Source organism: Panthera pardus, unplaced genomic scaffold (assembly GCF_024362965.1).
Source record: "Panthera pardus isolate Hobbes unplaced genomic scaffold, ASM2436296v1 HiC_scaffold_10, whole genome shotgun sequence".
In the NCBI taxonomy this organism is placed as follows: Eukaryota; Metazoa; Chordata; class Mammalia; order Carnivora; family Felidae; genus Panthera; species Panthera pardus.
In genome coordinates this window covers 69,687,953-69,715,001 of record NW_026526655.1, presented here as the reverse complement: position 1 = coordinate 69,715,001, position 27,049 = coordinate 69,687,953, and the positions used below count along the sequence as shown (strand labels likewise).

The window sequence follows — 27,049 nt, the reverse complement described above, 5'->3', positions numbered from 1 at the left end:
CTTCTCTACTGTTTCATATCATTTCAACCACTTTGAGACTTAACTATTAGATTGCAGGCAAATAGCTACAATACTTTGTTTCCCGGTTGTCTCTAAATTATAAAATGGACTAATAGAATAATTCAAGTAGTTTCACCATCTGATGGGGAAATCATAGTTGTATAAGTTATTTATCAGAAATGTTTAGGAATAATGTCAACATTTAGAGACAACATATTTCTTCATGTAGAATGTATTTTATGTAACTTGGTAAAGTTAAAATAAAAATAATAATTAAAAAAATTGCAGGGGGCTCCTGGGTGGCTCAGTTGGTTAAGCATCTGACTTTGGCTCAGGTCATGATCTCACGGTTCATGAGTCTGAGTCCTGCATCAGGCTCTCTGCTGTCAGCACAGAGCCTGTTTCAGATCCTCTGTCCCCCTCTCTCCCTGCCCCTCCCTTGCTTGTGCACACACTCTCTCAAAAATAAATAAATGTTAAAAAAAAATTCAGAATCTGTATTACAGCAGGGAAAAAAGTATAAGCTAATTATAATTAGCTATGATGTTTAAATACATGGTAATGATTACAAAGTTAAATTTCACAACAATAAATATAAAGTTAAGTTCAATGAACACTATGCTGTAAGCATTTTCTTATTTTGAGCTATTTATTATTTCTCCTTCCTCCCCTTCTGGAAATTATGATCATTTCTGTAATAAAAATGGAAGCTCCCAAATAAATAAAACAAATGGAAGTTCCTATTTTATTTGTTTGCTGCTTAAACTTTTTTTTAATGTTTATTTTGAGAGAGAGAAAGAAAGTACACATGTGCAAGGAGCAGAGAGAGAGAGAGAGAGAGAAGCCCAAGCAGGCTACACACTGTCAGCACAGAGCCCAACATGGGGCTCAAACTCATGAACCGAAAGATCATGACCTGAGCAGAGATCAAAAGTCGAATGCTCAACCCACTGAGCCATCCGGGCTCCCCTGGTTGCTACCTAAACTTTTTATGTGAAGAAGTTATCTGGGGAGCCTGGGTGGCTCAGTCCCTTAAGCGTCCAACTCTTGATTTTGACTCAGGTTATGATCTCATGAGATCAAGCTCCATGTTGGGCTCCACACTGAGTGTGGAGTCTGCTTAAGATGCTCTCTCCCTCCCTCTGCCCCTCTCCCCTACTTGTGTTCTCTCTCTCTCTCTGTCTCTCTCAAATACAAAAATAAATAAATAAATAAATAAATAAATAAATAAATAAAGTTATCTTGTTCATCAAGGCAAAATCAGAATGAGGTTGGTGACATTAAACAGATTTTAATAAAGTACTGAATTCAAACCATTATAAAAAATATATGCTCTTGATAACTTGAATCTCTTATCACCTAGATATTTTTCAACTTCAGTGTTTTGAAAAGAAGCTATTATATGAGCTGGTGCTTCAGATTATGAAATGGTACCCTGGTGACCTTACAAGTTTATCCTCTTTAAGTCTCTCACAGTACCTGGGAATGACTAATTCCGGGGAGAATTAAATCTACTCCCTTTTACCTAACTATTGACTTGAGGATTTTTTCCTTCCAGAGAGTATACTAGTTAGCATTAACAAAAAGAAAAAAAATAAACAAACAAAAAAAATGCAAGAAAAAAGCCCAAAAAACAAAACAAAAAAAAAAACCCCAGAAGTTTCAAAAGCCCCAATGTTTGATTTCTGGCAAAAAGCTATTTAGAATCAGAGCTGAGGTGATGGGGTTTTGGGGAGGAAAGAAGGAGGAATAAACTAGTAATAAATTGTAGACTGCAATTCTGTATTCTTAGCATAGTGATGTCATAAAGACACATTTTTAATAGTAGTAGAGAGTGAAAGAGACAAAGGCTACACTCTTAAAATTCACTCAAGGTTAAATGATGTGTAGAATCATTTAAAATATTATTTCTACTAGACCATATGCTATTCATTCTATAGCACTAATTTTGACTCAGGTTTAAGCCTGATTCATTTATATTTCTGTGATTTGGAAATTGTGTGAAATATGGACCTAAACTTGAGTGAGTTTAAATGTTTCATTTTTATTGAAAAGACATTGCTAACCCATGTGTGGTATAAATAATAGCTTGGAGAATATTCTAACTCTTGTGTAAAATAAGCTCTTCTAGGGGACTTAAATAGCCTAAGATCATTCATTTCTTACAAATAATTGGCACACTCAATATAAACCAAGGCTATTTTAAATCAAGTATGTCACCTAAGTGTTTCTGAAAGGTCAAATTTAACTGACCTCCTTGAAGTTATTCAATATATTTGAAAGTAATTAGACAGAATTCCTTCCCTATAATTTAGAAATTCCAAAATTAAGAGTCGGTATCCAAATATTCAGAGTTGGTAAAGTTTTGCTATATTTTGCTTGATATTGCAGAAGAATTTTGGCAATCCAAGAATAAAATAAAATGTCATAAATCCAAAAATAAGTAAACCATTAACATATACCTTTGCACTCTCGTGCCTTAGGTTAAAAGTCAACTCTAAGTTTGTGAGAAAGTGGTCGGAAAACTCGGGATACATATCCAAAACCTCTAACAAGTCTTCTCTCTGGATCTTATGCAAGTCACAGTACGTGAGAGCTCTTACATCTGCATTAGACTTTCCAGGTTTGGCATAAAGATGAACCATTTCTCCAAATATATCGTTTTTCCCTAAAAATAAATAAATAAATAAATAAATAAATAAATAAATAAAGGAGGTAAAAGGAATGTGAACTTAATGCTTTCTTTCTAAAAATACAAGGGGACCAGTGACCAATCCATGGGCCAAGGAATTCAAATGGAAGATCCCCTGGCCAACAGACACGAGAGCCTCAAAATTCCAGCACCTCCTACTGATTGCCTCAGTCATGTTTGTTTGCTGAGTGGTATTTTACCTCTTAACCTACTGGTCCTGATATAATGACTATTATTTCCATGTTTTGATTTTTTGGCTACATGCCTAGAAATGTAGCAACGTGGCTTTAGTCTGCTATGCCTTACATGGCTAGAAAAGGGTGTTGCCATCCAGTAGGTGTGGTCCAATTTTGTCAATCCAGGAATATGAGAAAGGCAGCAGTGAGTCAGATTCACAAACTTTCTATCTCAGGATGGTCTCCAGGGGTGATGGCAAACATGGGGGTATAGTGGCACACTTTCAACACTTAGAGGACTAGGGGTATAATTTGAACATACCCTGTTTCCTTTACTAACCACTTTCAGATTTGCCCGTAATGACTCTGTCCAATTATTGAATATATCTAGCTTTATTTATAGTCTTGCTCTTTACCAAATGGCCTTTACTCAAAAAGTGTGTCCTCCTTGCTTTCTTGCCAAACCTGGGATTATCTCAGTGTCTGGCTTCTGATGGGCTTTCCTCATCCCCTCTCCCTGGCCACATGCCACCTACTTTTCCAGGCTTTGTTTAATACTGAGGATGATGACAGCAACAACAAATGCTTATTAAGAATTAAGTAGGTGCCAGGCACTGTGTCAAATGCGTAGGTGAATTATCTCATTCAATCCCTAAAATAACTTCATAAGGAAGTTACTCTCTATTATTTAAATACTATGACTATGAAAAGAAGATTGAAGAGGTAAACTGATTAGACCAAGGTCACCTACTTAGTTGGGTGAAGGGAGGGAGAGAGTAGCCATGTTTAAATCCCATGCATTCTGACTCCAGTCAAAACTTTTTCACACTTGATATGTTTATCTCCTCCCAATATTTTACCTGAATGTCATGGCCATTTAGGTTTTTCTGTCTCTCAATGTCAAGACACTTAAAAATTATAGCTGTGAAATAAATGCTTAATAACTACCAATAAATTATCTATCATACATCTTTTAAAGATCATCAGTGTAAAATGGTACTTTCTTATATATATCCTGAAGCTTTTCAGATTTAGAAAAAACTTTTTGGACCTGTTAAGTTATTTTTTGACAGACAAGCTTATATATACCCAACTATAGAAACTATCAAAGACTTTTAAATGATAAAATTCTAACCAGTCAAAAAATGCTATAATGTTCTTATTTTAAATGTGAATTTAATGGGTAGAAATCAGAGAGCACATCTCTATGACAGAAACTGATATGGGAGAGAATATATTAACTTTGTTTTAAATAAATACTTAGCTTCAAAATGGAATAAGGAATGATAATTTGTGAGGATTTTAGGTGCAGATTTACATGGAAATGGGGACAGAAGAAAAGAATCTCTTGAAATTCTTTATAGTTTTAATACTTCAGTATAGATATTGTCAAAGAAAAGCTCTCAACTAAATTCAGCATGGGCTTTGCATCTTAATTAGTTTACACGACTGTAAAAATGAGCAAAAACTAAGCCAGTCAGCGTGTACTGCTTAACTACACTCTAAAATTACTGTTTTATAAAGCAAGAAGTCTTGTTACCTCCCTGTAGAAGGTGGGGCAGGCTCATTCTAAGATCAGGAAAGCACTGAAGCATGCTTCTTCCCTGGCAACATACAGAGCAAACTGTCAAGGCCGAATGTGGTGAAAATCCAACTTACTATGTAGCCACTACCTGATTTATGTTTTTATTCTTTGCCTTATGCATCTTGTCAATATGGGATTTTAAAAAACCGTCATTAAAATAAAATGATCAAAATATATAGGAATCACTCAAATTTCTTTGTCCTGTGCTAGGCCATACTCTGGTCCTACTAGGCAGCAGAGAAGAAAGACAACATCCTGTCCTTTTGGATGTTGACATCAAGAATCTAGTGAAAGGAAGTCATTGAATTACATGTTCATTATCTAAATGGACCTGGATTTAATCCACAGGAAAACAAAAAAGTGCAAATGTTCACAAACATTGGGAGCGGATGTTCCCTCAGGGAGACTGAGTCTTAAGGTTGCTGGCTGGGTGTTAGGGACGAAACACTGATCTCCTTTCTCTCTGCTTCCTTCCTCTTCCCCACTCTTCTAACAGTCCAAAGAAATCCTACAAGTTCACACTGACTAAATTTGCTTTTGAAGACACAGATTGGACAGACGGACATTCTTTTGCACCCAAACCAGTTTAATTAACTGGTAATTTTAATTTCCTCAACACCTTTATCCCTGGATGCTAAGTTCATAGCTCATAGTTCATAGGTCATAGTTCACAGGTAAGGACTATATAATTCCATTTGGTGGGACACAGCAAGTAAAAGTGCAGAGCATATAGATGGAACCTATCAATACATAGACACAGTTCATGACAAGGCATTGGCACATGCTAGCAAGTAACCCACAATGGACACATTTTATTTAAGGTGTTAAGGGATCCGAAATGAATCCAAGGCCCTCCAACATGAAAAGCGAAATGCTGACTATTTTCATACATTTGGGTTCTGATGTTTAAGTAGCTTCCAAGAACTAAAGAGAGTCATGGAAGTGTTTACACATTGGAGGAAAAGTGAGATAGTCAAGAAAACGTATTTTCTGCAAGGTCAATTTGATTTGAATTGAATTTTAAATAAAGCTTTAAAATTACTATCAGTCTTAAATAGTACTCATAAAAAACCAGATCAATCCTTTTTTTCTATCATTTTAAAATACACAATGCACCAGCTAACAACTGAATCTGTCACCATCCAGTTCTAAAACACTCACCCAGAATAGCTACCACAATGTCATCTTTGAGGATTTCGATGGAGCCTCTGGATAAGAAATAAAGTGCAGTGAGAACATCCCCACAGTGAACCAGGGTGTCTCCTGGAGGTGCATGGGTGGTCTTGAACTTCATTGCCAAAGCTCTAAGGCAACCTTTACTTGCCCCCCGAAAGGCTTTGCAGTTTTGCAGCAAAGTCTGGTTGAGGTGTAGACAAATATCAGCTTGTAAACATTCTGGGAAACCCTTTAGGACCTGAAGAAAAAACATAAAGAGTTTCATACTACCAGTGCACAGGGTACATCCACTTGAAATAAAGTATATTTCTTGCTCCCAGAACTGCAGGTGTAGTCATTGTCACACGAGTTCTTACAATGCTTCTACCTCGCCAACCTTAATGAATACTTGGTTTGCTAAACATGTCAGAATTTTAACTCAAATACTTGTTCTCTGAATTAACTGCAGGCATTCAGACTCAACACAAATGCTGTCTCATTAAAATGTGATGCCGATGTTTCACACTGCTTCTCATTCCCTGAATTATGTGAGGTAGCATCATACTGTGCACATATATAATGCAATGTGACAATTAATAAGACATAACTAATGAGAGGCGGTACAGCTAGGAAGACAACCTTTTGAAGGAATCTCAAGTCAATCTGGATTGCTATCTCTGGTATACATTTTAATTGTAATTAGTAAAAATAATGATCCTGAAATAGCCATGGCATTTGTAAATGTCATATACAAGAGAGTGCTCTTAGCTAACAGTACGTGGAATATTTATGTTTCATATGCACACTATTAATACTAAATATTTTGATAAGCACTGAAAATAGAGAAAGGGAAGGATAACAGCAAACATACTTTAAAAGTATAGTTCTGTTTTCAGAAATGGAAATCGTGCCAGAGTTTACGATGCAAACATAAAGCTTCTAACAGCACTACTAGTAGTTTTGACAACTTATTCAGTAACTGATTTAAAACTTGTAGAAGAAATTAAATAATAACTTGTGACAAGTGCTACTCAGTTTAAACGGAATAAAATTGAATATTATTTTATAAAAATCCCCAGGATATGGGCCAAAGACACTCAACTCTTACTTCTCTTTGTGTGTCTTAGTTATCTTGGGTGTCGTATCTAGATTTTAATTCTCATGTTGACTTTCCTCTGTCATTAAAAATAAATCCATTTAAATATGCTTTGGAGTAGAGGGAGGAGGCAGCACATAGTACCTAATAATGCAATTTTAGGATTTCCTAACCTTTGGGTCAACCTTGCTATTGCTGTCCGATAAAGCTAAAAATAATCATGAATCATTTGTACAGATAATTGAAATGTATATGGTCCATAGGAGAACTTCAACTTAGATCATATTTGAGTTACCTTACACTTATTTCTATTTTACATGTTAAAGCAGCCACAGGTCTACTGCATCTGTAGGACCACTGTGTGATGCAATTGGTCAGACCAGTTGTGGTATCATACAAACGGATCAATGAGAGACCTAAAACATGGCAGCCACTATCTGCAATCTTGTTTCCTTCATGGTAACGTCACCCATAGAAATGGGTCAAGGGTGTTTTAGAAGACAACTCACAGAACATGAGTTCTGGTCATGAATTTGCCACAGGTTGACACTTGTGCAAGTCACTTGATCTATCTGTGTTTCTTTGCCAGAGAATAAGAGCTTTTACAATTTTGAAAATTGCCGTAAGTTACCAATGCATAGTGTGCCAATTGCTAGATACCGCTTACCCAGCTCCAAATATCTGTAGGAATTCAGACATTCGTCCCGAAGTTTCTGTATTACCTGGCTCAGACCTGAAAGAAATGAGCCTTCCTCTGAGTTCCTGGGCACTCATCTGAACCTCTGTCCTTAACTCTCCCTTTCAGACTTTGTCTACATGACTGGACTTCTGCCAGATTTCCTGCATGGACGGAAGACCTCTCCAAAATGATAATTTGCCTAGTCTTTGCCCATTTTTGCTTTGGGGGGCTAGTGGGTCTTTCTGCACTCTTTGTCAGATCCTACACAACCCAGCTCCTCTCCTAGAGCCAACCCTCTGGTACGTCACCGATCCCTCCTATATGGGATTCTTTGGCAAGTTATGCCAGACTAGAATTGAGTGATGTTTGTATACTGTTTTCTGAAATGGGACCACTTTATTTGGAGGTGTTACAGTAGGAAAAACCCCAGTTCACTGGTCTTCCTGCACACTTTTCCTCCCTGAAGCCCATTGTTGTGGTCTTGGCATGATTCTCAGATGTCCCCAACCAGGTAAAAATGTAAAGGGCCTCACACCAAGTTAACAAGTTAGACATGCTTATTTTTCTCCTAAGATTTCGCTTATTTATAATAAGGCACAAAAAGACATTTTATATTTCACATAAATGGGGAACTAGCACTTCTACTATAATAGTTGGAATGAGATTATTGAGCTTATAGCTGCTATTTCTGGCATTTTCCTGAAGTTCCTCCATTACACTTTCTGAGTATAGCTTGCTTATAAAAGGAAAAACTGTGCATGTGTGTGTGCGTGCACACGTGTACACAGGTGTGTATGCATGCTTTGAATTGGAAGGTGCAGATAAGATAGACATAGGGACTACTCATTTCTCTGAGCACATTAGATGCGCTATGGAATCAGACAGGCATGAGCTGAAGTTCTAGTTCCATCACTTACTAGTTGGGACTTTGGTCGATTCAATTCAATTTTCTTGAGATTCAGTTTCTTCAATTGTAAAAATAATTAATAGTATCTACCTCACAGGGTTGTGCTCACGATTAAATGTGATAATGTATGTAAATCATCCTATCCATTGTAGATGTGCCATAGACCGTTTATTTCCGACTCTTTTTTGTCATACATATTTGTTGTTCCTGAAGAGCTGGTAAATTATCTTTAGCCAGAAATTGAGATATGCAACATCCGATGTATTCTCCTTGGTCTCTGGTGAATAGAAAATTCACCACTAACTTTTGTGTTCCATTGTCTCAACAGAGTTTAAGACTTCTTTTTTTCTCTCCTCTTTCTAACTTCTGTTTCCTGTTTCTGACTTGTGTTAAATGTTTTGGCTTACTTGCACTTAGGTTTTCACTGTGAGTGTTCTTAAATTCTTTTTGAAAGTAGGCATTTACTAAATTAATATAAAAATGTTATTGGAATTCCGATATTCTTAGAAACACTCAGAAGACCATGAAAGGCTCTTGGGAAAGTCTTTCAACATCATTCTACTCTCTTCTCAAGTGTCCTTGTTAAGTGTCATTTTCCTAGCATTTATCCTATCAGATGTGACACCCACTGGAAAGACTGGTCTCAAGTTGGAGGTACCATAGAGTTTCATGGAGAAGTCTTTGCTTGTCCACAGAGAAGATACACACCTGTTAGCATGAAGGACTTGTCCAGATTAAGGAATTGTCCTGTGGGGTTAGTCCTTCACTGACTTTCTTGATTTTCTTAAGTCAGTTATGTAGATCACTCAAGTAAAATTCCATAGAAGTTAATATTTAGTAATTGAATGTCTTACTAGCCCAGAGATTTAAATGTCATACATAAGTCAGCAGCTTATGTATGAATCTGGGCATGCCTAAGTAAAGAGACTTTATAGAAGCAGAGTTAAAAGACAGAAACAGTAGAGAAATAGAGGTAGAAGAACACTGGAAAGAGTGAGGAGAATGGGGTAGGTTTAAATAGTAGTCATCGGAGACACCCATTTCCATTGGTCCCAGCAGTGTTCCCTTCCTTACTTCCTACTGATTCATTGTACTTTTATTTGTCAGTTTTAGTTCCTCTGCTAAATTCCCTGACACAGAACTTCCTCATTTAACACTCAAATATTGGCATTTTTACCAGGCCTAGAAGATCTGGTAGTAAAGGGTAGCTATGTCAAACACACAGGTACAAACTAAGACACAAGCTGGCTTTGTGATTGTTAAAATTATTTCTACTCCACGCAATATAACCTTCTCTGTCAAGTTCTGAAGCTCTGAGGGTACACAGCACCTTTCACTGTGTATCTTGAGTCATTATTTATTGAGTTAATTAGATTTCAAAGACCAAGGAACATCACAGAGAATCAAGTTCATGGCCTGCAGCTTGGAAAAGTAGCTCTCACTCTCAGCAAATATGTAATAAGTATCTACCCTGTACCAGGCACTCTACTGGGTATAGAAGCATAACTATGAAAACACACACACACACACACACACACACACACACACACAACAAACAAACAAAACAACAACAAAAAACATGTTCTGAAAATATCCCTGAAAATTTACCTAAAGCCCAGATTTAAGTGCCCAGATTAAAAATATATATATATAGATATATATAAAATCAGAATTTCCCATTGTTTGCTCTGCATGAACATTTATAGCACACATTTGGACATTTATAATAGACATTTATAATACCAATGGTTGTTCAAATGAACCCTCAAAATACAGTTAGTTAATTTAAGGTGAATGAAAAGCTCTCATTTAACTTTTCTAATATTTGCAGTTATGAGGGATTTTTTAAACTTTCTGATGCTCCAGAAAATTTTTTCAAGGCTAATAAAAATCTCATGTCTTTTTTATGGTATAAGGTCACTTGAATATTTTACAAATGTAAGGTTATCTCCCCTTTACTTCACTTTATGTGAATAAAACTCTTTGGGATCCTCAAATTATGTAAGACAAATGAGACATTCATTCTTTTGACTTGGAAGTGCTTTCTGTGATTGTTAAAGGCAATCAACCCATAGTTTAGTATCAAAGGACCCAAAGTTTAAGGGCATTCAAACAAGGATAACCCAACAATTACAAAATACCATAGCATGATCAAATCAAACTAAAACTCTGAAGAATCAAACAAAGAGCAAAAATGGAAATAACTATTCCATTGTAAGCACCTATCAAACATGATTGAATATTAATTCAGGAGTATTTAACTTTACACTAAACTTCTCTCAAATGTGAATTTGCTGACACACACCTAATGGAATAAATACTACCATACTGTTAATATTTGCAATTATGCAGTGTGTGAAGTCAAATTTCTTCCATACTGAGCAATGAATACAAAATTTAGAAAGGAATGGAGGCTGAGGTTAATATAAACCTGCAATTTCTGATTTGATATGAATGTGCCCATCAAAATGACATTAGTCTCATTTTCTTTTTAGTAAGCAGATCTTAAATTAAACTTTTATACTTAGGTCAATAAAAACAATTATAGTACCTAATTTATGTATTGGGGTTTCAGTGAAAAACAAGTTTGGCTCAAGTCTATGACAGATTATAACTAGAAAAATGTGTCCAGGGCTTCTGTCAGTGGAGTCTAAGAGAACAGATATTAATGAATATTAATTAAGATGATTATTATTGTCTTTTATATGAAACTATTATATCATCCTTCAGGGTGAGGGACTGCTGCCTATTGGATTTTGCTCTGGAAAAAGTTCTCTTGTAATCATACTTCAATACAACTTTGTCTTCTAACAGTAACTATATGTCTGGTGGGTAGGGCAGGTGACTTATAGTCTTAAAGCCACATTCTCTTCCCCACCCAAAAGTTTAAGGCTTCCCTTTATTCTGTGAGTCTCCACGGTCCTGGCCTCACCCCTATGTGATTAAAGGAAGGTAGAGGTTGCAAGAAAGAAATGTTGTTCGTTCCTCAATCAACTTTTACCTGGATGCTGACAGGTAAGGATTTTCAAATTAAGTTAAATATTCACAATATACTCTATTATTCCTTCCTCAAATTTAAGATACATGATTCAATGTTTGCTGTTTCTTAGGCTGGACTGCCAAATGCTCTTTTATGGTGGGTATATTTTCTAAGTTCTGTTAGAAGAAATCAACAATGGAGTTTTTTTTTTTTATGAAGATGTTCTCCAGACACCATCTATAGTGTTTTAAACCCTCTATGTGCTCTGGAAAGAATCACAATCTATTTTCTTATAGATATCCTCTATCCAGATAATATTGGAAAGTTGGTTTATGTTGTAATGAATGCATTTTTATTTGTTTCACTTAGCATAGGTGCAGAGAGGAACATTCCTAAAGGCAGGCTGAAAAGGGCACCATTGAAGAAGACAGTCTGTGTCAAATGATTCCCCTAAACAGCAAATTAATCTTATGAACAAGTTTGGTAACTATGATAACTCACATTAGGAAATTTTCTGAGGAGCTTCCCTGGTTCATTAAATACACTTAGATCTTGACAAATTAGGATTAATCAAAACACAAATTAGCACTCCCCATAAAACACTAATCCTCAAGTGTGATTATCAAATAGATGATGCAGGCAATATATTAAATCTTAAATCTCTGCCCTTAAGACTTTATAGCATTTTCTGATTCTGATAGAATCACTGTTTGCCATGTGGGCATTCAGCATTTGATAAATCCTTACCACTTACAAGATACTGAACCTTGCTTTTGTTGTTTCTAGAAACTCATGCATTCCCTAATTTTGAGGTCATCCCAGATCATGTTATTGCTATGGTTATGGTTTATCATTAAGGAATAGGAAACATATATTTTTCATCTTTCCTGGGAGATTACATGTTTAATACTTCATGTTTACCCGCTGATCATGAAAAGTGGATTGTTTTAGGAGTTATAAACATTCAAGTGTATGCAGCTGTGGTCTGAAGTTCAAACTGCTTTGCTATCTGCTTTCTTATTTTACCTTCATGTGACTAATGAGAATAAGGAGTTATTTTATTGTATAAGGATACCATATCTGGCCAGATTGTTGGCAAAGCAAAGTATCCTGCAATCCATGATAGGGGGCTTTATAAACCTTGAGAAAATTAACTAATTTTAAAAATGTAACTTTTCCACATTTGTCACATGGTTACATCATTTAGAGACAAAATCATGAGCAGAACAGAAACTTGCCACACGTAGACAGGGAAACCAATGTCATAAATCCTGAACGACTTTTGATACAAGTAATGATTCCCTGAAAAATGAAACAGTTTTCCCTCCTGCTTCTTCTCCTTGCCTCTCTCAGTTAACAGCATAATATGTGAGATGCATCTTTGCTTCCAGAAGGACAACTTTAAACTGACTCCGATTAAGTCAGGGCCAAGGATGAGTTGGAGTGTGGGTAATGATTAGTAGGCAGAAAGGATTTATTGCTTTTACATCCATGTCCTTGTTACCCAGATTCTGGAGTTCTGCTGACTCAGCAGAAGACTGATTATTTTTATTTTATTTTTTTTTTAAAAGGTGCGTTAAGATGTATGCAGTAAAATCTCAAGGGAAACCCACGGAACCCACTAGGTTTTCTTAAGGTAACAGGAGGAACCCGGATACTGAGAAACAATTGCAGGACCTTCCCCTGAACCCAACTCCTTGAGAGAGGGAGCGAGGGCAGGCATTAACAGAATAAATTACAGTGGGGTCTATTGGATGCTTTGAAAACACTTCTTCCAAAATGGATGAATTGTAAATGACCTGAGCTTGCTCACAAAGAAAGGAAAAGGGAGTGCAGTCTGCCAGGTAATGAAAAGAGTGATTTAAGTACCACCCTGTACTTGATATGCTGTCTTGAACTTAAACCTAGTTTTGTTTTCAGAAACCTTTCTCATGTGATAATATTTTAGAATCAAATGTTTTGATTCAACTTTATATAAAGCATAGAGAGTGGTGATTACCTCAATTTTTATATGTGAAAGCTTAAATATAAATGCATTAGGGATTTTATTTGTGGAGGAACTAAGACTTCAGACTTAGTCTAGGGTTCCTTCAACTATTTGACTTACCACAGCTGTCCATTACACTGGATTTCTAAAGTTGCGTCTAACGTGGTGACAAAACGTTCCCCATTCATTTCATTTATTGGTTTTTATCAATAATTAACAAAGAATAGAAATGTAGCATAAATGTCATTTTCACTCTGTACCAGTTAGGGTATTTGTTCCTTGGAATGGTTAGGGTCAGACAACAATTCCAATTGTTTCCTAGAAAAAATGATGACTACATCAGCAACTACCAAACTTTTCACAAAATAGGAGAAGCTCTCAAAATAGCAGAAGTTCTCTTCCTCCACCTATCTGATTCCTCTTCTGTAAAATGTATTGATTCTTGCTACTCGGCACTCTAATAAATGTTTCAGATATTGTTCCTACACATTTCTACTTCTGCCAACTGAATTTTAAACCAGCTGTGCGTGTTCTGAAATCTATTTATGCCAGCTGTACTTGTTAGTGGAATCATGTAACTTAATCACGTTGCACATAAAATAATAAAATATGTGTAAAACAAGAGAGCAGTTTCCTTCATCCTCATGAAAATAAAAAGCTAAATGCTTTGGAAAGACTTAATAAAGATGAGTCATCTTAAAAATTGCAACTACAGGGGCGCCTGGGTGGCTCAGTCGGTTGAGCGTCCGACTTCGGCTCAGGTCACGATCTCGTGGTCCCTGAATTCGAGCCCCGCGTCGGGCTCTGGGCTGATGGCTCAGAGCCTGGAGCCTGCTTCCGATTCTGTGTCTCCCTCTCTCTCTGCCCCTCCCCCGTTCATGCTCTGTCTCTCTGTCCCAAAAATAAATAAACGTTAAAAAAAAAAAATTGCAACTACAGATTGTTTTTACATTAAGTGTACGTGCTTAAACATTTATAAAAGTAGAAATGTTATATAGTCCATTAACTCTGACTATAATCCAAAAAGTTTTAAAAATTATTAAAACATGACCAGAAAATCAGAAATACATGGCTATTAAGAACCACACTTTATGATAACCTTTGGATCAAAGAAGAAATAATGCAGAAAGCAATAAAAGGAGAACAAGTCATACCAAAACCGATGCAACCACAGAAAAGCTTGCATTGAAAGGAAAATGTACAGTCTTAATGCCTTCGGTATTACAGAAGAAAGACTCCAACAATAAAAGACCTTAATACAATCTTGAAAATAATAGACCAATCCAAAGGAATAAAAATGGGGAATTAATGAGGGCAAACTCTGGAAATAAAAAGAATAGTGGCAAGTATAAATTAATGCAAAGGCTAGTTCCTTGAACAACATCCAATGAAATTCATAAATCTTTTGAAAGCCTGCTGAAGGCTAGTAGAGAGAACAAAACATACAAGTTTAGGAATGAGAAGGCAGATGTACCTGCTGATACAGAAAAGTCTGGGTTAGAAGAGAACCCTACATGCCATTTTACAACTCTGAAAGCCTAGATGAAATGGACGAATGCTTCACAAAACAAACATTACCATATTGGCCAAGGAAGAAAAAGAGTAAATAAATACCTAGTAGAGTTGAAATGGTGATTAAAGACCTATATGAAAACCCCCAGGACCACATGGTTTTACAGATAATTTCTTTCTAACATTAAAAGAACATATAAGTGTATGCCATATCAAAATAGAGGCAAAATTCTAAATAATTTACTAACCAACAGAATCAAAAAAGAATAAAAAATAAGTGACCAAGTAGCGTGTATTTCAGGAATGCAAAGATATTTTAAAAGTATTAGTCTTAATGGTGAAGTTATTTTTATTGAAGTCAGCTATCACTATTCAAAATTGTTTCGGAAGATCTAGTGAACTAAAAATCATAATACATAGTATTTAAAAAGAGAGAATGAATTTCTTTCTTTTTGATGCTGATATGACTGCACATCTAGAATATCCAACATAAATGCTCAAGGAAAATCCTCCAAAACCCCAAACCAAACCAAATTACATTAAACTAAGAAAAAGTCCTATCAAAACAATGTAGGGAATGTACTAGGTTGCTGTAAAGAAGATAGTTTGACTCCTTATTATCTATACACAGGTAAAAATGGAAATGTGTAATATATGTCATTTGTTTAACTGACTATGCTGTACAAAGTTGAAGAATAAATTTAATAGCAAAGATAAGAATTTCTTAAAAAAATTTTTTTAATGTTTATTTATATTTGAGCGAGAAAGAGAGACAGAGTGGGTGTGGGGGACAGGCAGAAAGAGAGGGAGACACAGAATCCCAAGCTGGCTCCAGTCTCTGAGCTGTCAGCACAGAGCCCGACCCAGGGCTCGAAACCACGAACCATGAGATCATGACCTGAGCCGAAGTCAGAGGCTTAACTGACAGAGCCACCCAGGCGCCCCCATACATTCTTTTTTTTTTTTTTAATGTTTATTTATGTATTTTGAGAGAGAGCGTCTCTGCACTGTCAGCACAGAGCATGATGTGGGGTTCAATCTCACAAACTGTGAGATCATGATCTGAACTGAAATCAAGAGATGGACGCTCAACTGACTGAACCACCCAGGAGCCCCAAATTATATACATTCTTGACATTGTTGGTAAATCTTGATATTGGTTACAATTTCCGACTCTCATTAGCCAGATCTGACAATCTCATCTTTGGATTATCTCAAATGTCAATGTGGACTTTGTTGTAATTGAGTGAAAACAGTCATATATCTTATCTGGAAGAATAAGAACTCTCAAGTAGCCAGGGAAAATAAGAAAAACAAGATTAGTTAGGGTTGACCTACTTTGTCAGATATTAAAGCATAGTATAAAGTCACTAGGTACAAATTATTATATTGCCATAGGAATGAACAAATAGAGCCAATTTGAAAGTAAAGATACAGGGGCGCCTGGGTGGCGCAGTCGGTTAAGCGTCCGACTTCAGCCAGGTCACGATCTCGCGGTCCGTGAGTTCGAGCCCCGCGTCAGGCTCTGGGCTGACGGCTCGGAGCCTGGAGCCTGTTTCCGATTCTGTGTCTCCCTCTCTCTCTGCCCCTCCCCCGTTCATGCTCTGTCTCTCTCTGTCCCAAAAATGAATAAAAAAACGTTGAAAAAAAAATTTAAAAAAAAAAAAAAAAAAGAAAGTAAAGATACATATACCAATTATATCTGACAATTTAATGTTTAAATAAGATGGTATTTTGAATCAATAGAAAAATAATGACTTATTTACATTCTACCTTCTATTCAGATAAAGAAAATAATCTACAAAGCTACATTTCAAACAGAATACAGAATTTTCTTTCTAATCACACAACAAAATTTACAAGTAAATCTGGGACACTAATTGTATAATCCATATGTTTCATAGGACCTTTGAAAATCAGGACAAGATCTCTGAACTATATAAGTTGACTAACTGGACCATATTTAAAAGAATTTTTTTTTAAAAAAAACATTTTTAAATCTGAAAGATATTTTTAACAAAATCAATATATTGAAAAGAGATTAGAAACAAATTGCAATATAGATGACAGACAAAACATTATTATCTATAATTCACAGAGATTTCTTATAAAATAAGAAAAAGGTAACCAAAAAACTATACAAAAATGCTGCATATAGGTAATTTATAGAGGAAACATCTTGATTAACCATACGTGCTTTATTATAATGCTGTGACCTCAGTGTTTTGTGTCTATTGTTCAATATGAAGCACTGGTCATTGACAAAGCAGACAAAATTAGAGTCAGATTCTGGGCTAAAGTGCCCATCTTAAAATACGACTAACACCCCAATTTCCTGGCATCCACACATAGTGATTCCACTGTTAGAACAAGCTGAGGGTGGGGCGCCTGTGTGGCTCTGTTGGGTGAGCGTCCCTCTTGGTTTTGGCTCAGGTCATAATCTCACAGGTCCTGAGATGGAGCCCTGTGACCAGCTCTGCGCTCATGGCGCAGAGGCTGCCTGGGATTCTATCTCTTTCCTCTCTCCCTGTCCTTCCTCTGCTTGTGTGCACTCTCTCTCTCTCAAAATAAATACATAAACCAAACCAAACCAAACCAAACCAAACCAAACCAAACCAAACCAAACAAAGCAAAACCAAGATGAGGGCTAGTAGAAATGGAGCTCTATGATTCAAATACAAGAATTATACCTACACAGAATGAACCTTTGACTTATCTTCTCACCCTGGTAGGCGTTTCTAACTACTGATATGTTTCAGTTCTATGGTGGTGTAAAGCATTGTGATCTAAGAAGATTCCAGTGGAGTGGGAAAAAAATGAACTGCAGCACTTATATAAATGATTTAGCACAGCTACAGAGTATGAAAATGTACTATCTTAGGTGCTGGAGCCTGAATAAGAATGATTCTTATCAGTTCTTAAATTGAGTGTAGACTTCTGGGGGTGACCCACCTGACCAATAGGAGCCCCAAGATGCAAACAAAAAGAGGTTTTTAAGGAACATCTGCTATAAAAGAGGCAAGGATTATATATTTTTTCCACTCACACTCATCCACGCGGATAGCATAATGTCTAAACCAAGAAAACAATTAAAAAATATGTCAATTCCTTAAGTACTACTGCCTTAAGACTATAAGAACAATTGAACTGGATGAACTTACTCTTGTTTGTTTTTACCCCTAAAAACTGATATAAAAAAAACTCTGACATCTGTTTAGATGTATATTAAAAAAATAAATTAAAAAAAAAAAAACACCTAAACTCTGACATAGTGGGTGGACTATTTACATATCCATTTCTTTCTTTCTTTCTTTTCTTTTTTTTTTACACATCCATTTCAATATAAATTTCCAGGTTCCTGCAATGTCTCAGATAATTCTCCCACTAAAGAAAATACTGGACTTTATTTTGTGAGAAATTGTGAATGGCTTGATTTCATTAAGTTTGATAAATGCTGAATTACTCTGATATTTGAATTAAAAGGGACTGAAAGTCATATTTACAGAATGTTGGAAAGCTAAATTTTGATGTCTTTCTGTATTTTTTTAAATTATAGGCTAAATCTGTGTTGAGTACTAAGTGATCTCAAACTGAATGGAGTTTGAATTACTCCTGTGCTTCTAGGACTCCAGAGAAAGTGTTTGGAAACGCATCACATGCTCCAGCAGGAGAAGTTGCACTCTAGCGTCCTGTTTGAATAGTACCATTATTTCAAAGAGCTAAAAAAAAATTGGACACATCATTTCCACTATCCTATTGTTGGGAGAAGAACATTACTAATGAACGGAAGAACTGCAATATGTTCCACTGCCTCAGTGTGGTGTTTTTGCAATGACTGTTTTTTCATGCGTAAAGCCCCAGGCCACGCTGTCATTTCCCGTGGTTCAGGAACCACCGAAAATAAAATCCCACTGTTAAGAGCTCCCTTTGCACAGAAGCAGCATGGTGCCAGCCGTAAATAAGTCCTTCTTGATAACGGTTGGAGACAAGGATGAAGTGACCATAATCATTTGTGAAACATGATGGGGCACATACCATTTGGGACACAAAAATACCAGATGCCTGTCTGAAGTCTGCTATTGTGCATGTCAGGGGGCTCCAGATGGTACTTGCTGCTCTGTGTGCTATTTTTGAGACTTTAGAGTAAGTAGCTTGGTAAAAAATAGGAAAGACATGCACCTTGCCCTTTCTAAAGCACATATGGTTCAGGTACTGGCTACACTAGGCAAGCACGTGTGCTAGGAGATTTCTTGCTAGCAAGAAACTTTGCTGCCTACATAGTTTCTGTAGAGCCAGGCAGTTTCTGTTAACTAATCAGCATGCAGATGAAAACATCTTCTAAAGTACATTGTAGACAGCTATTTTAATACAGCTCTTAAATAGTACCTAGGTATTTCCTTACAGAAAACTAAAAGATGTCTCACCAGTCCTGATGGGATGAGCCCTGGGTGTTGTAAGTGATGAATCACTATATTCTACTTACTGCTGAAGCCAAGACTATACTGTATGTTAACTAACTTGAGAATAAAAAATAAATAAATAAATATAAAAAAAATAAAATCAATGCAGGTTTTTGCCAGTCTCCATGCCCCATTTTCAAATGTATGAATTTACTCGCTAGTCTGTGTAGAGAAGCAACATGTTTTTCAAATTCGGCAATATCTGCAATGCTTTTTGCAGGCTGACTGCTGGTTTTGAAACTATGCTTTTTTGTTAAGAATATTACCGGTCAAACAAAAAAAACATCAATGCAAACTATACACCGATGTGAAAATTGTGTTGTGCTATTGGTATCTTTAAATATAAGTGATTTTCTTCTCTGAAGAATTCCTAGAATCCTTGCCTGCTAGAGGGGTAAATATGAGGCCACCGTATTTTTAATCATGTTTTTAAACTTTATGACTAAAGAATCAAAGGTTTTCCATTGACCCTATTTATCAACTTGGCTGCATAAAGGATCCTTAGAAAAAGTTAAAAGGGGGATGAAAACAATATGGTAAAAACAAGCCATGCTGTTCTGTATATTTTGCTTAACATTTCCAATGGGGTTTAATGTCACAAGGACTGTTTCTGTATGAGCGGCTGACTTGCACAGGACTGAAAGAGCTCATCATTACCTTTCACTATGGTGTATCAGAATAGACTGTGAGTGGAGGAGATTTATATAAAGGCCTGGCATAGATGAAGTCATTTCAGTTAGCCTAGAGAATAGGTACAACAAAGTATTTGATGGCGTAGAGTTAGATCATGGATGCAGAAATAATCAGTGTTTGTAGTTAACAATTAAGTACAGAGTAGTCAGCAGTCAGTAGTAGTCGTAGGTAGGTAGTAGTTAGTACTTAAGGTCAATAGGTAGAGTTAACAAATGATTCTCTGAGGGATAGCAGAGGAGCTGGAGAAGAGCCGTTGAAGGAAACCAGATTTTCACTAAGATGCTTCTTAGACATCACATCAACTCCAAGGAGTAAGAATTTCTATTAAATAATATGCTTATTATTTATTTGTCTCTTCTCCATTTTGATTGGCTTTGTTTGTTTGGGCTATTATAAATGAATGATTTGTCACTCCGAGTCCTATTTTGGTTCTAAGCATTTTTAGCCTACTCAGTTGACTCTTGAATGAGATCCCTAAAAGTTCTCCCCGCTTCTTCAACTCTTCTCCTATTTTATACCTCCTTCTTTCTGAGGACTTAATCTACCCTCTGCTTAACCAAGGAGATTGGACCATGTGGTGCTAATACCATTGAGTTTACTCCTTTTCTACTCAAAGTCAGTGCCTTTACCCTTTTTCTTTTTGTACCTGCCTGTCTTTAAGGAAAACTTGTCTATCTACCCTGCTGAAACATTCATCCCTCTTCCTAGGTTCTCATTCCAACTCCTTTCTATGTCTCTTTCTCAAAAATTTCTCCATTAATACCTCAGGATAAAAAAAAAATGTCAGTTGCTCTCTTTCCTCTTAAAATAAATTAAACAAAGTTGTTTCTGCACTACCTGCCTTAATTTTCTCTTGTGCTTCCCCACATATGGGACTCAATTCCTGTCCTAGTGTTTACCTGAAATGGTTCCCTTCTGTTCTCTGTCATTGACAATTCACCATAAAAGAGAACCAGAAGCTCACTACAGATAGCAAGGGAGCAGGCAGCAGGTAGGTTTGAATCTCCATCTTTAAGCAGAAAATCTCCCATAATAATTGTTCTATATGTTTAGCATATTTGAGTTCTGGTGCTTTAAAAACATTTGACAATGACAAGTTTCATGAAATTACAGAGAGGTTAAGTGACTTGTCCAAGATGAGTGGCAAATTGAAGAGCTGGTATTTAGGTCTTCTGAATGCCTGTTCTTATTTTTTTATATTATTAGGCATAACTAGGGGGGGGCATTTTTAAGATAAGAAATAAAATTCTTCCTCAGTTGTTCATAAAGGATTGTCTTCCATGTCAATATAATTTTAAATTATGAAGTCGTTTCTGTCATGAATGATTTATTTCCCTCCCTCCAGGATGATGTATAGAGCCTGGTCACAAGGCCAAGCCCTTGTGTGTAATATGAAGAAATTTGACTCTAGATTGACTTTCAGTTCTTGACAATGTGGGATAATGTCAGAAAGTGTCAGACTGGGTCAGAGGACAGCTTTCAATTTGGGAAAATCCTTGAGATACCCTTTCTCAATCTTAATCTGAGAAAGTATCTCCTCTTCCTAACTGGTCAAATTTGGAGGAGTAGAAGGGAGAGAGTTTTTCAGAATTGACCTATAGACATTTTTGAGAAAATTGTCATTATTCCTAAGCTTGACATCAGATACAAAAGAACACTATCCTTTCTCTAATTTCATTATCTTGACTCTTTTCCTTTTGTACTCTGAACCATTTGGTTCCATTGAAAGGGAGCCCATAAATTTCCCCAGAATACTTTTGGTTCTGGAATATTGTGACAATAGCTATTTCACAAAAAGCAAAAGATCCAGGGAATAAGAAATATGGCTGCACATTTTAGGCCTATTTCCTATGTTTTGAGTTCTGTCAAGGAATCCCATGTTTTGGGTTATGAAAAATAATTTTGAGTCAGTTAATACATGTAATTGGAAACCTTTTACCTCATTTTGACATGGTTGGACAGTAAAAAAAAAAAAAATGACCTGAAATGTTTCACGAGAAACTATGTCTAAGGTTGTGCTTAAATGAAATAACGTGAAATGCTGATGTAAAATACAACAGTTTGATGTACTTTTATGTATCACAATACATAAATTTAAATCACTTTAAATTATTATTAAATTACTATTTGGTTAACAATAAACTAACAAGACACGGGGGTTATAAGAATGTGGTTTTAGTGGTAAAAAAATCTACTTTTTTTTTAACCTCTCAATAGTCTAAGAGTACAGTTACTTTTCTCTAACTTTGTTTTGTTTTTTGCACATTGTGTGTAACAAGCAGGCATCTTCCACTTGCTGAGTTTTCAGTTATCTTGCACTTTGATTTTTTTACTCACTTTGCAGTCACAAGATGAGAAATGTAGACACTGTGTACAAACAAGAAGTTCGTGCAAAGTCAAGCTCTCAAAACCACATGCAAGACTCAGTGGCACATGGTTTCGAGCTTACACACTCCAGGATCATGTAATTACAGGCATGCAGATGGAAGGAAAGTAAAGCACCTACATCATGAAAATAGAGGATGATGAAAGAGAATGACATTTTCTTTATGACAATTATCTAATGCAAACCGTATACCCATAACCTTTATCAGAGTGGAGGAAGGAGCAGATAAGTGACTTTTTGTGGGGAGGGGGAAACTGTATATAAATATTACTAGAGGTCAAGTTCTTGTTAAACTTAAGGATTTCTATTCTGTACTTGGCCTCTTCAGGTTATCTTCTCCAGGTCCTTGCTTTGTATTTCCTTTGCTACATCATGCAAAAAAGATCAGAACTAACATTGGAAATCACTTAACAAGCTCTAAACCTGACAGATAACAAGGGTGTTCTCCACAATTTACACGAGAATTAAATTGGATATAAATACCTCCTGTTCTTACCGGTGGGTGTTGTGATTCCATGTATTAAGGTGTGAAGCAGACAGGAAAGAGATAAATCTTTCATAAGTACATTGTAAATAGGCAAGTGGTATATAAACCATATTCATAGGTAATAGAGTCAAACAATGAAAGCTAAATCGTTGTCAAAAAGAGACTTTATCACAAAAATGGTCACAAAACTAGTTATATGGAGAGGGGATGTACAATATATAATTGTTTTATTACTGTTAGTGAAATAATCTGGCAGTATGGAACAACAAAATTGAGTGACACGTGTTCTGATTAAAAAGTCTTGACACTGCTTCAGCCAACCCAGAGTTACAGAATCCCCAATAGTTTCTGAATGCTGGTATCTTTGTTCAACAATAATACAGATGGAAGCATCGAAAGTGATAAATTGGTAGGTGCTTTCTTATGAAATTTAAGTTATATCTTAGTGATATAAATTTATCAAATGAATTTTCTCAAGTAACTTTGGGATAATTAGAAATAACTCATGGAATTCAGTTATGCTTTTATATGAAATGTACTAATTGATTGGCTTATCAAATGTAAATTTTTATAGCTGCATGTCCTTACTTCTCAGTCAAATACATCACATTTGGCTTTAATCTGCTTATCCTTACATGGCTTTCAAATTGGGCAACATTTGCAATGCCTTCTGCCCTTTGACTGCTAATTTTTAACCTTTGCTTTTTTGTCAGAATATTACCAGTCAAATAAAAAATGTCAAATTAAATTGGATAGGCTCACTTATGCAAAAATTGTATTATGCTGTTCATGTCATTAAATGTGAGTGGTTTGATTTTCTGAAGAATTCTTAGCAACAGGGTCCTTGCTCACTGGAGGAGTTGACAGATGGGAGGCCATCATATTTTTAATCTTTCCTAATAGATCTGTGATATGCCATAGAATTTGGGCGTGTCACATAATTTATCTGTAGGAATCAGTCTCTGTAGCTATACAGGTAGGTCAAGAGAATGTGTGCAATTCACCTAATAATAAAAAGAGCTCTTTATGCCATGGTGATGTCCTTAATTATGTTGATTTTTAAACATTGATAGACGTGGGAGGAATTATGAAAAGTGATTGTTGATGTTGAATTTGCTTAAAAGTTATGAAGAAATCCATATTTCCTCCTTGAAAGGAAAGATGCATTAAACCAGGTACAGTAAAAGGGCACATAGTTAATTGTAAATATAGAAAAATTTGTCCTTAACAGAAATATGAAACTTCCAATCATAAAATGTTTATGGCATGCTGAAGTTCCCTAACCTCTCCCACAAATCCTCAAAATGTCCTGTTTTTTTTTAAAGGAATGTTAACTTTGGATTTCTGTTCGGGGGCATCAGAGTGATTGTTACTATTTGCTTGTCAAATCTTAACACACATGGGTCCAACTATTTTTTTGGGTGCTGGAAGCTAGGACAAGTGCTGAAAGCCCAAATCCTGTGTTAATCATGTTCTCCCTAACCAGAAGTGGGAACTCTACTACACAGTTATATCAGTTTGCATCATGTTATAATGCCTTTGCCACACAGTATAACTAGATATAGCACCATGCAATGCCATGAATTGAGAATGAGAGACTATCTCCAGGGGAGAAAATAAACATCCGAGAGGAAAACAAAAGCAAGGGGTTCAAAGCTGGTGAGACTGGCTTTCCCATTTGAACTGTAGCTATAATGCCTGAAGTACTTCCATTTTGGAAAACAGAAATACATACCATGTTCATGTCAATGCCATTGGTGTATGTCCATGCATGCTGGAAATATTCTTCAAGCCGTTGCCTCAGAGGGTTGGGGATTTGGTGAAAGCGAATGAACTCTTTTACTCGAAGCATCTGCATGTGGTACCTGGCAGTTCCCGAGTATAGTCTTTGGATAATTGCAGATACATTTCCAAAAATGCTTGCATACATTAGTGCTGGATTGGATAAAAAACAAAGTTATAGGGGAAGACTGCACTTGGGCATTTTTATATCTTGTCAGAATCTCAAGTTTGTAGATTTTTTTATGATCTCAATCCAGTTGTAAAGATTTATCACTGGCCAATGGGGAAAAAAAATTAAGTGAAGCCAATATTATAAATTTTGTAAATTTGATAATAAACCTGGAGAGGAAAAGTCTCCAAATTCACCATGGATTCTAAATTAGAATATAAACTCAGATTGTTTACATTATCAACCTATGATCTGGAATATTGACTACAGAGATAAAATGCCTTTAAAATAAACATTTTCTTTGTAATGTAATAAGGATATATGTCACAGAGTTACCACAGATATGTTTTCTGGAGCTGGATTAAAATGTTTATTTTTAACCTGTGACATCTCTGTCTCTCAGACTCAAACCTAACCTTTTAATATTAAAAATCTATTATAAATCTCAAGATTATTTTGAATACTTTGGTTTTGCTAAGGAATGATACATTGTTTTAAGGAACTCATACTTTCCTTATTTATTTGTATATGATTTTTAACCTATTAAAATTCAGTTTTACAGTATTTTGACATGAGAAACATATCTCAGGCTTGAGTATGAGGACATCATTTTATTTTTGTAGAAAAAAATAGAATATACATTTCCCTTTTGTCTGTGAGAAGAAAGAACTGCAATGAGAACCCTTGCTATACATTCCAGTACTTATGTAGAATAAGTGTTTTCCGGGCTAAATCTTTGTGATTTAACATAAGTTCTTTGAGTATCTTCTCTTTCCTTTTATGTTTGTATTGTTTCCAATAATCCTAAAACAGTGCTATATTCTATACAGAAAGTCAAATCATGATACATGGACCGTATTCTATCTCTGGGCATGTGTCAGAACCGTAGAGAGAGGGTAGCATATGTTTAAGGCACTGGGCCTGCAATATCCTGAGCACGTGGTAAAAAATGACCACAGTGTTTGATTCAATTGTATTCAACAAACACATTCCCCACCCGCCCCCCACCAGCACAACACACTTTACAGACCTTTACTTCTATAAACCCCTTGATCGTTTTTCAAGTAGATTTTGACCAAATTCGGGTTAAGCATTTTAAAACAACTTATCTTCTTGGTCATTTGCTTAATTTTCCATCTGATCTTTGTCTCTTGGTTCATATGGCCTTGTATACCATAGATACCTCAAGTCAGAGAATGCCATAGAGAAAGAAGTGACCCTTTGTTTTTATCTATTTAGAGATGAAAGTTGGGGAGATCTGTAGTGAGCCTGACCTGGGATGTGTGAAGGACAGTAATTCTCAGTAAGGTAGACAAGCTGTTTAGATTGGACCTTCCAAAGATAAAGACTTGTGCCTAATTTGAGTAAAAGAGTAGTTGATTAAGAAGAGAGTTAGCAATACTTGCCTGAAACTGATTCCTGTGATCCAAGGAGACTCCTGTGAAAAATGCATTTTACTCTTCCTAACTGTAGTGTCAGAAATATTTATGCATGCTGTTGTGTCTCCAAAGTATCTATCATTTTCTCAGGTAGCACACATTAAGTTCATTTGATTTAATCAGGGGGACATAATCAATGCCAGTTATTTTTTTTTAATTTTTTTAATGTTTTTATTTATTTTTGAGACAGAGAGAGACAGAGCATGAGCAGGGGAGGGGCAGAAAGAGAGGGAGACACAGAATCTGAAGCAGGCTCCGGGCTCTGAGCTGTCAGCACAGAGCCCAACGCAGGGCTCAAACTCAAGGACTGTAAGATCATGACCTGAGCTGAAGTCGGACGCTTAACCAGGTGAATCACGCAGGTGCCCCTCAATGCCAGTTATTTTATTTAAAGCACATAACTACTTGGAGGCGGGTCAGGGAAAGCATTCTTAATTTGTTTGTAATACATACTATGGTTTCATTTCTACACTGTGGCTTTATCTCCATACTGCTATGAAAATGAACCAAAACATTAGTCTGGGTCACAGACAGGTATTTTCATTCATTGACAAAATGGCAAAATCTAGATTAAAAGCATGTAGTTTAATATATGAATAACATGTATTTCTCTTAGGCAATTCTATGTGGTGGCTTTTTAAGTTGTAATGAAGGCACAAATTATTTTTTCTGATTTTTTTTTCAGGAGCAACTGGAGCCGTAAGCAAGAAAGAAGCACAACATAGTTATATTCTTTATACATTATTCAGTTAATGTTTAACAATTGGCATACGAGTCAAAAGTAAGATGGCAAATATGAATCAAAATATGAGTCAAAAGCAAGATGGTAGACTATATAAAGGCATTTCTCTCTTCAACTCAATA

At 36.0% G+C, this 27,049-nt stretch overlaps 1 protein-coding gene across 6 annotated transcripts in view; it reads right to left on the bottom strand.

Annotated features, from left to right (window-relative positions):
• KCNH7 (potassium voltage-gated channel subfamily H member 7) overlaps positions 1–27,049 on the bottom strand; it is a 478,227-nt gene that overhangs the window by 26,397 nt on the left and 424,781 nt on the right. For 5 of the 6 annotated variants that reach the window (XM_019457808.2, XM_019457841.2, XM_019457828.2 and 2 more), the window contains 3 exons: positions 24,531–24,730; positions 5,615–5,867; positions 2,463–2,668 (listed from right to left, as the gene is read on the bottom strand). In XM_019457808.2, coding sequence (XP_019313353.1) covers positions 2,463–2,668; positions 5,615–5,867; positions 24,531–24,730 — 659 coding nt within the window. The remainder of the gene's footprint in view (positions 1–2,462; positions 2,669–5,614; positions 5,868–24,530; positions 24,731–27,049) is intronic. The other variant, XM_019457812.2, reaches the window with a different exon arrangement.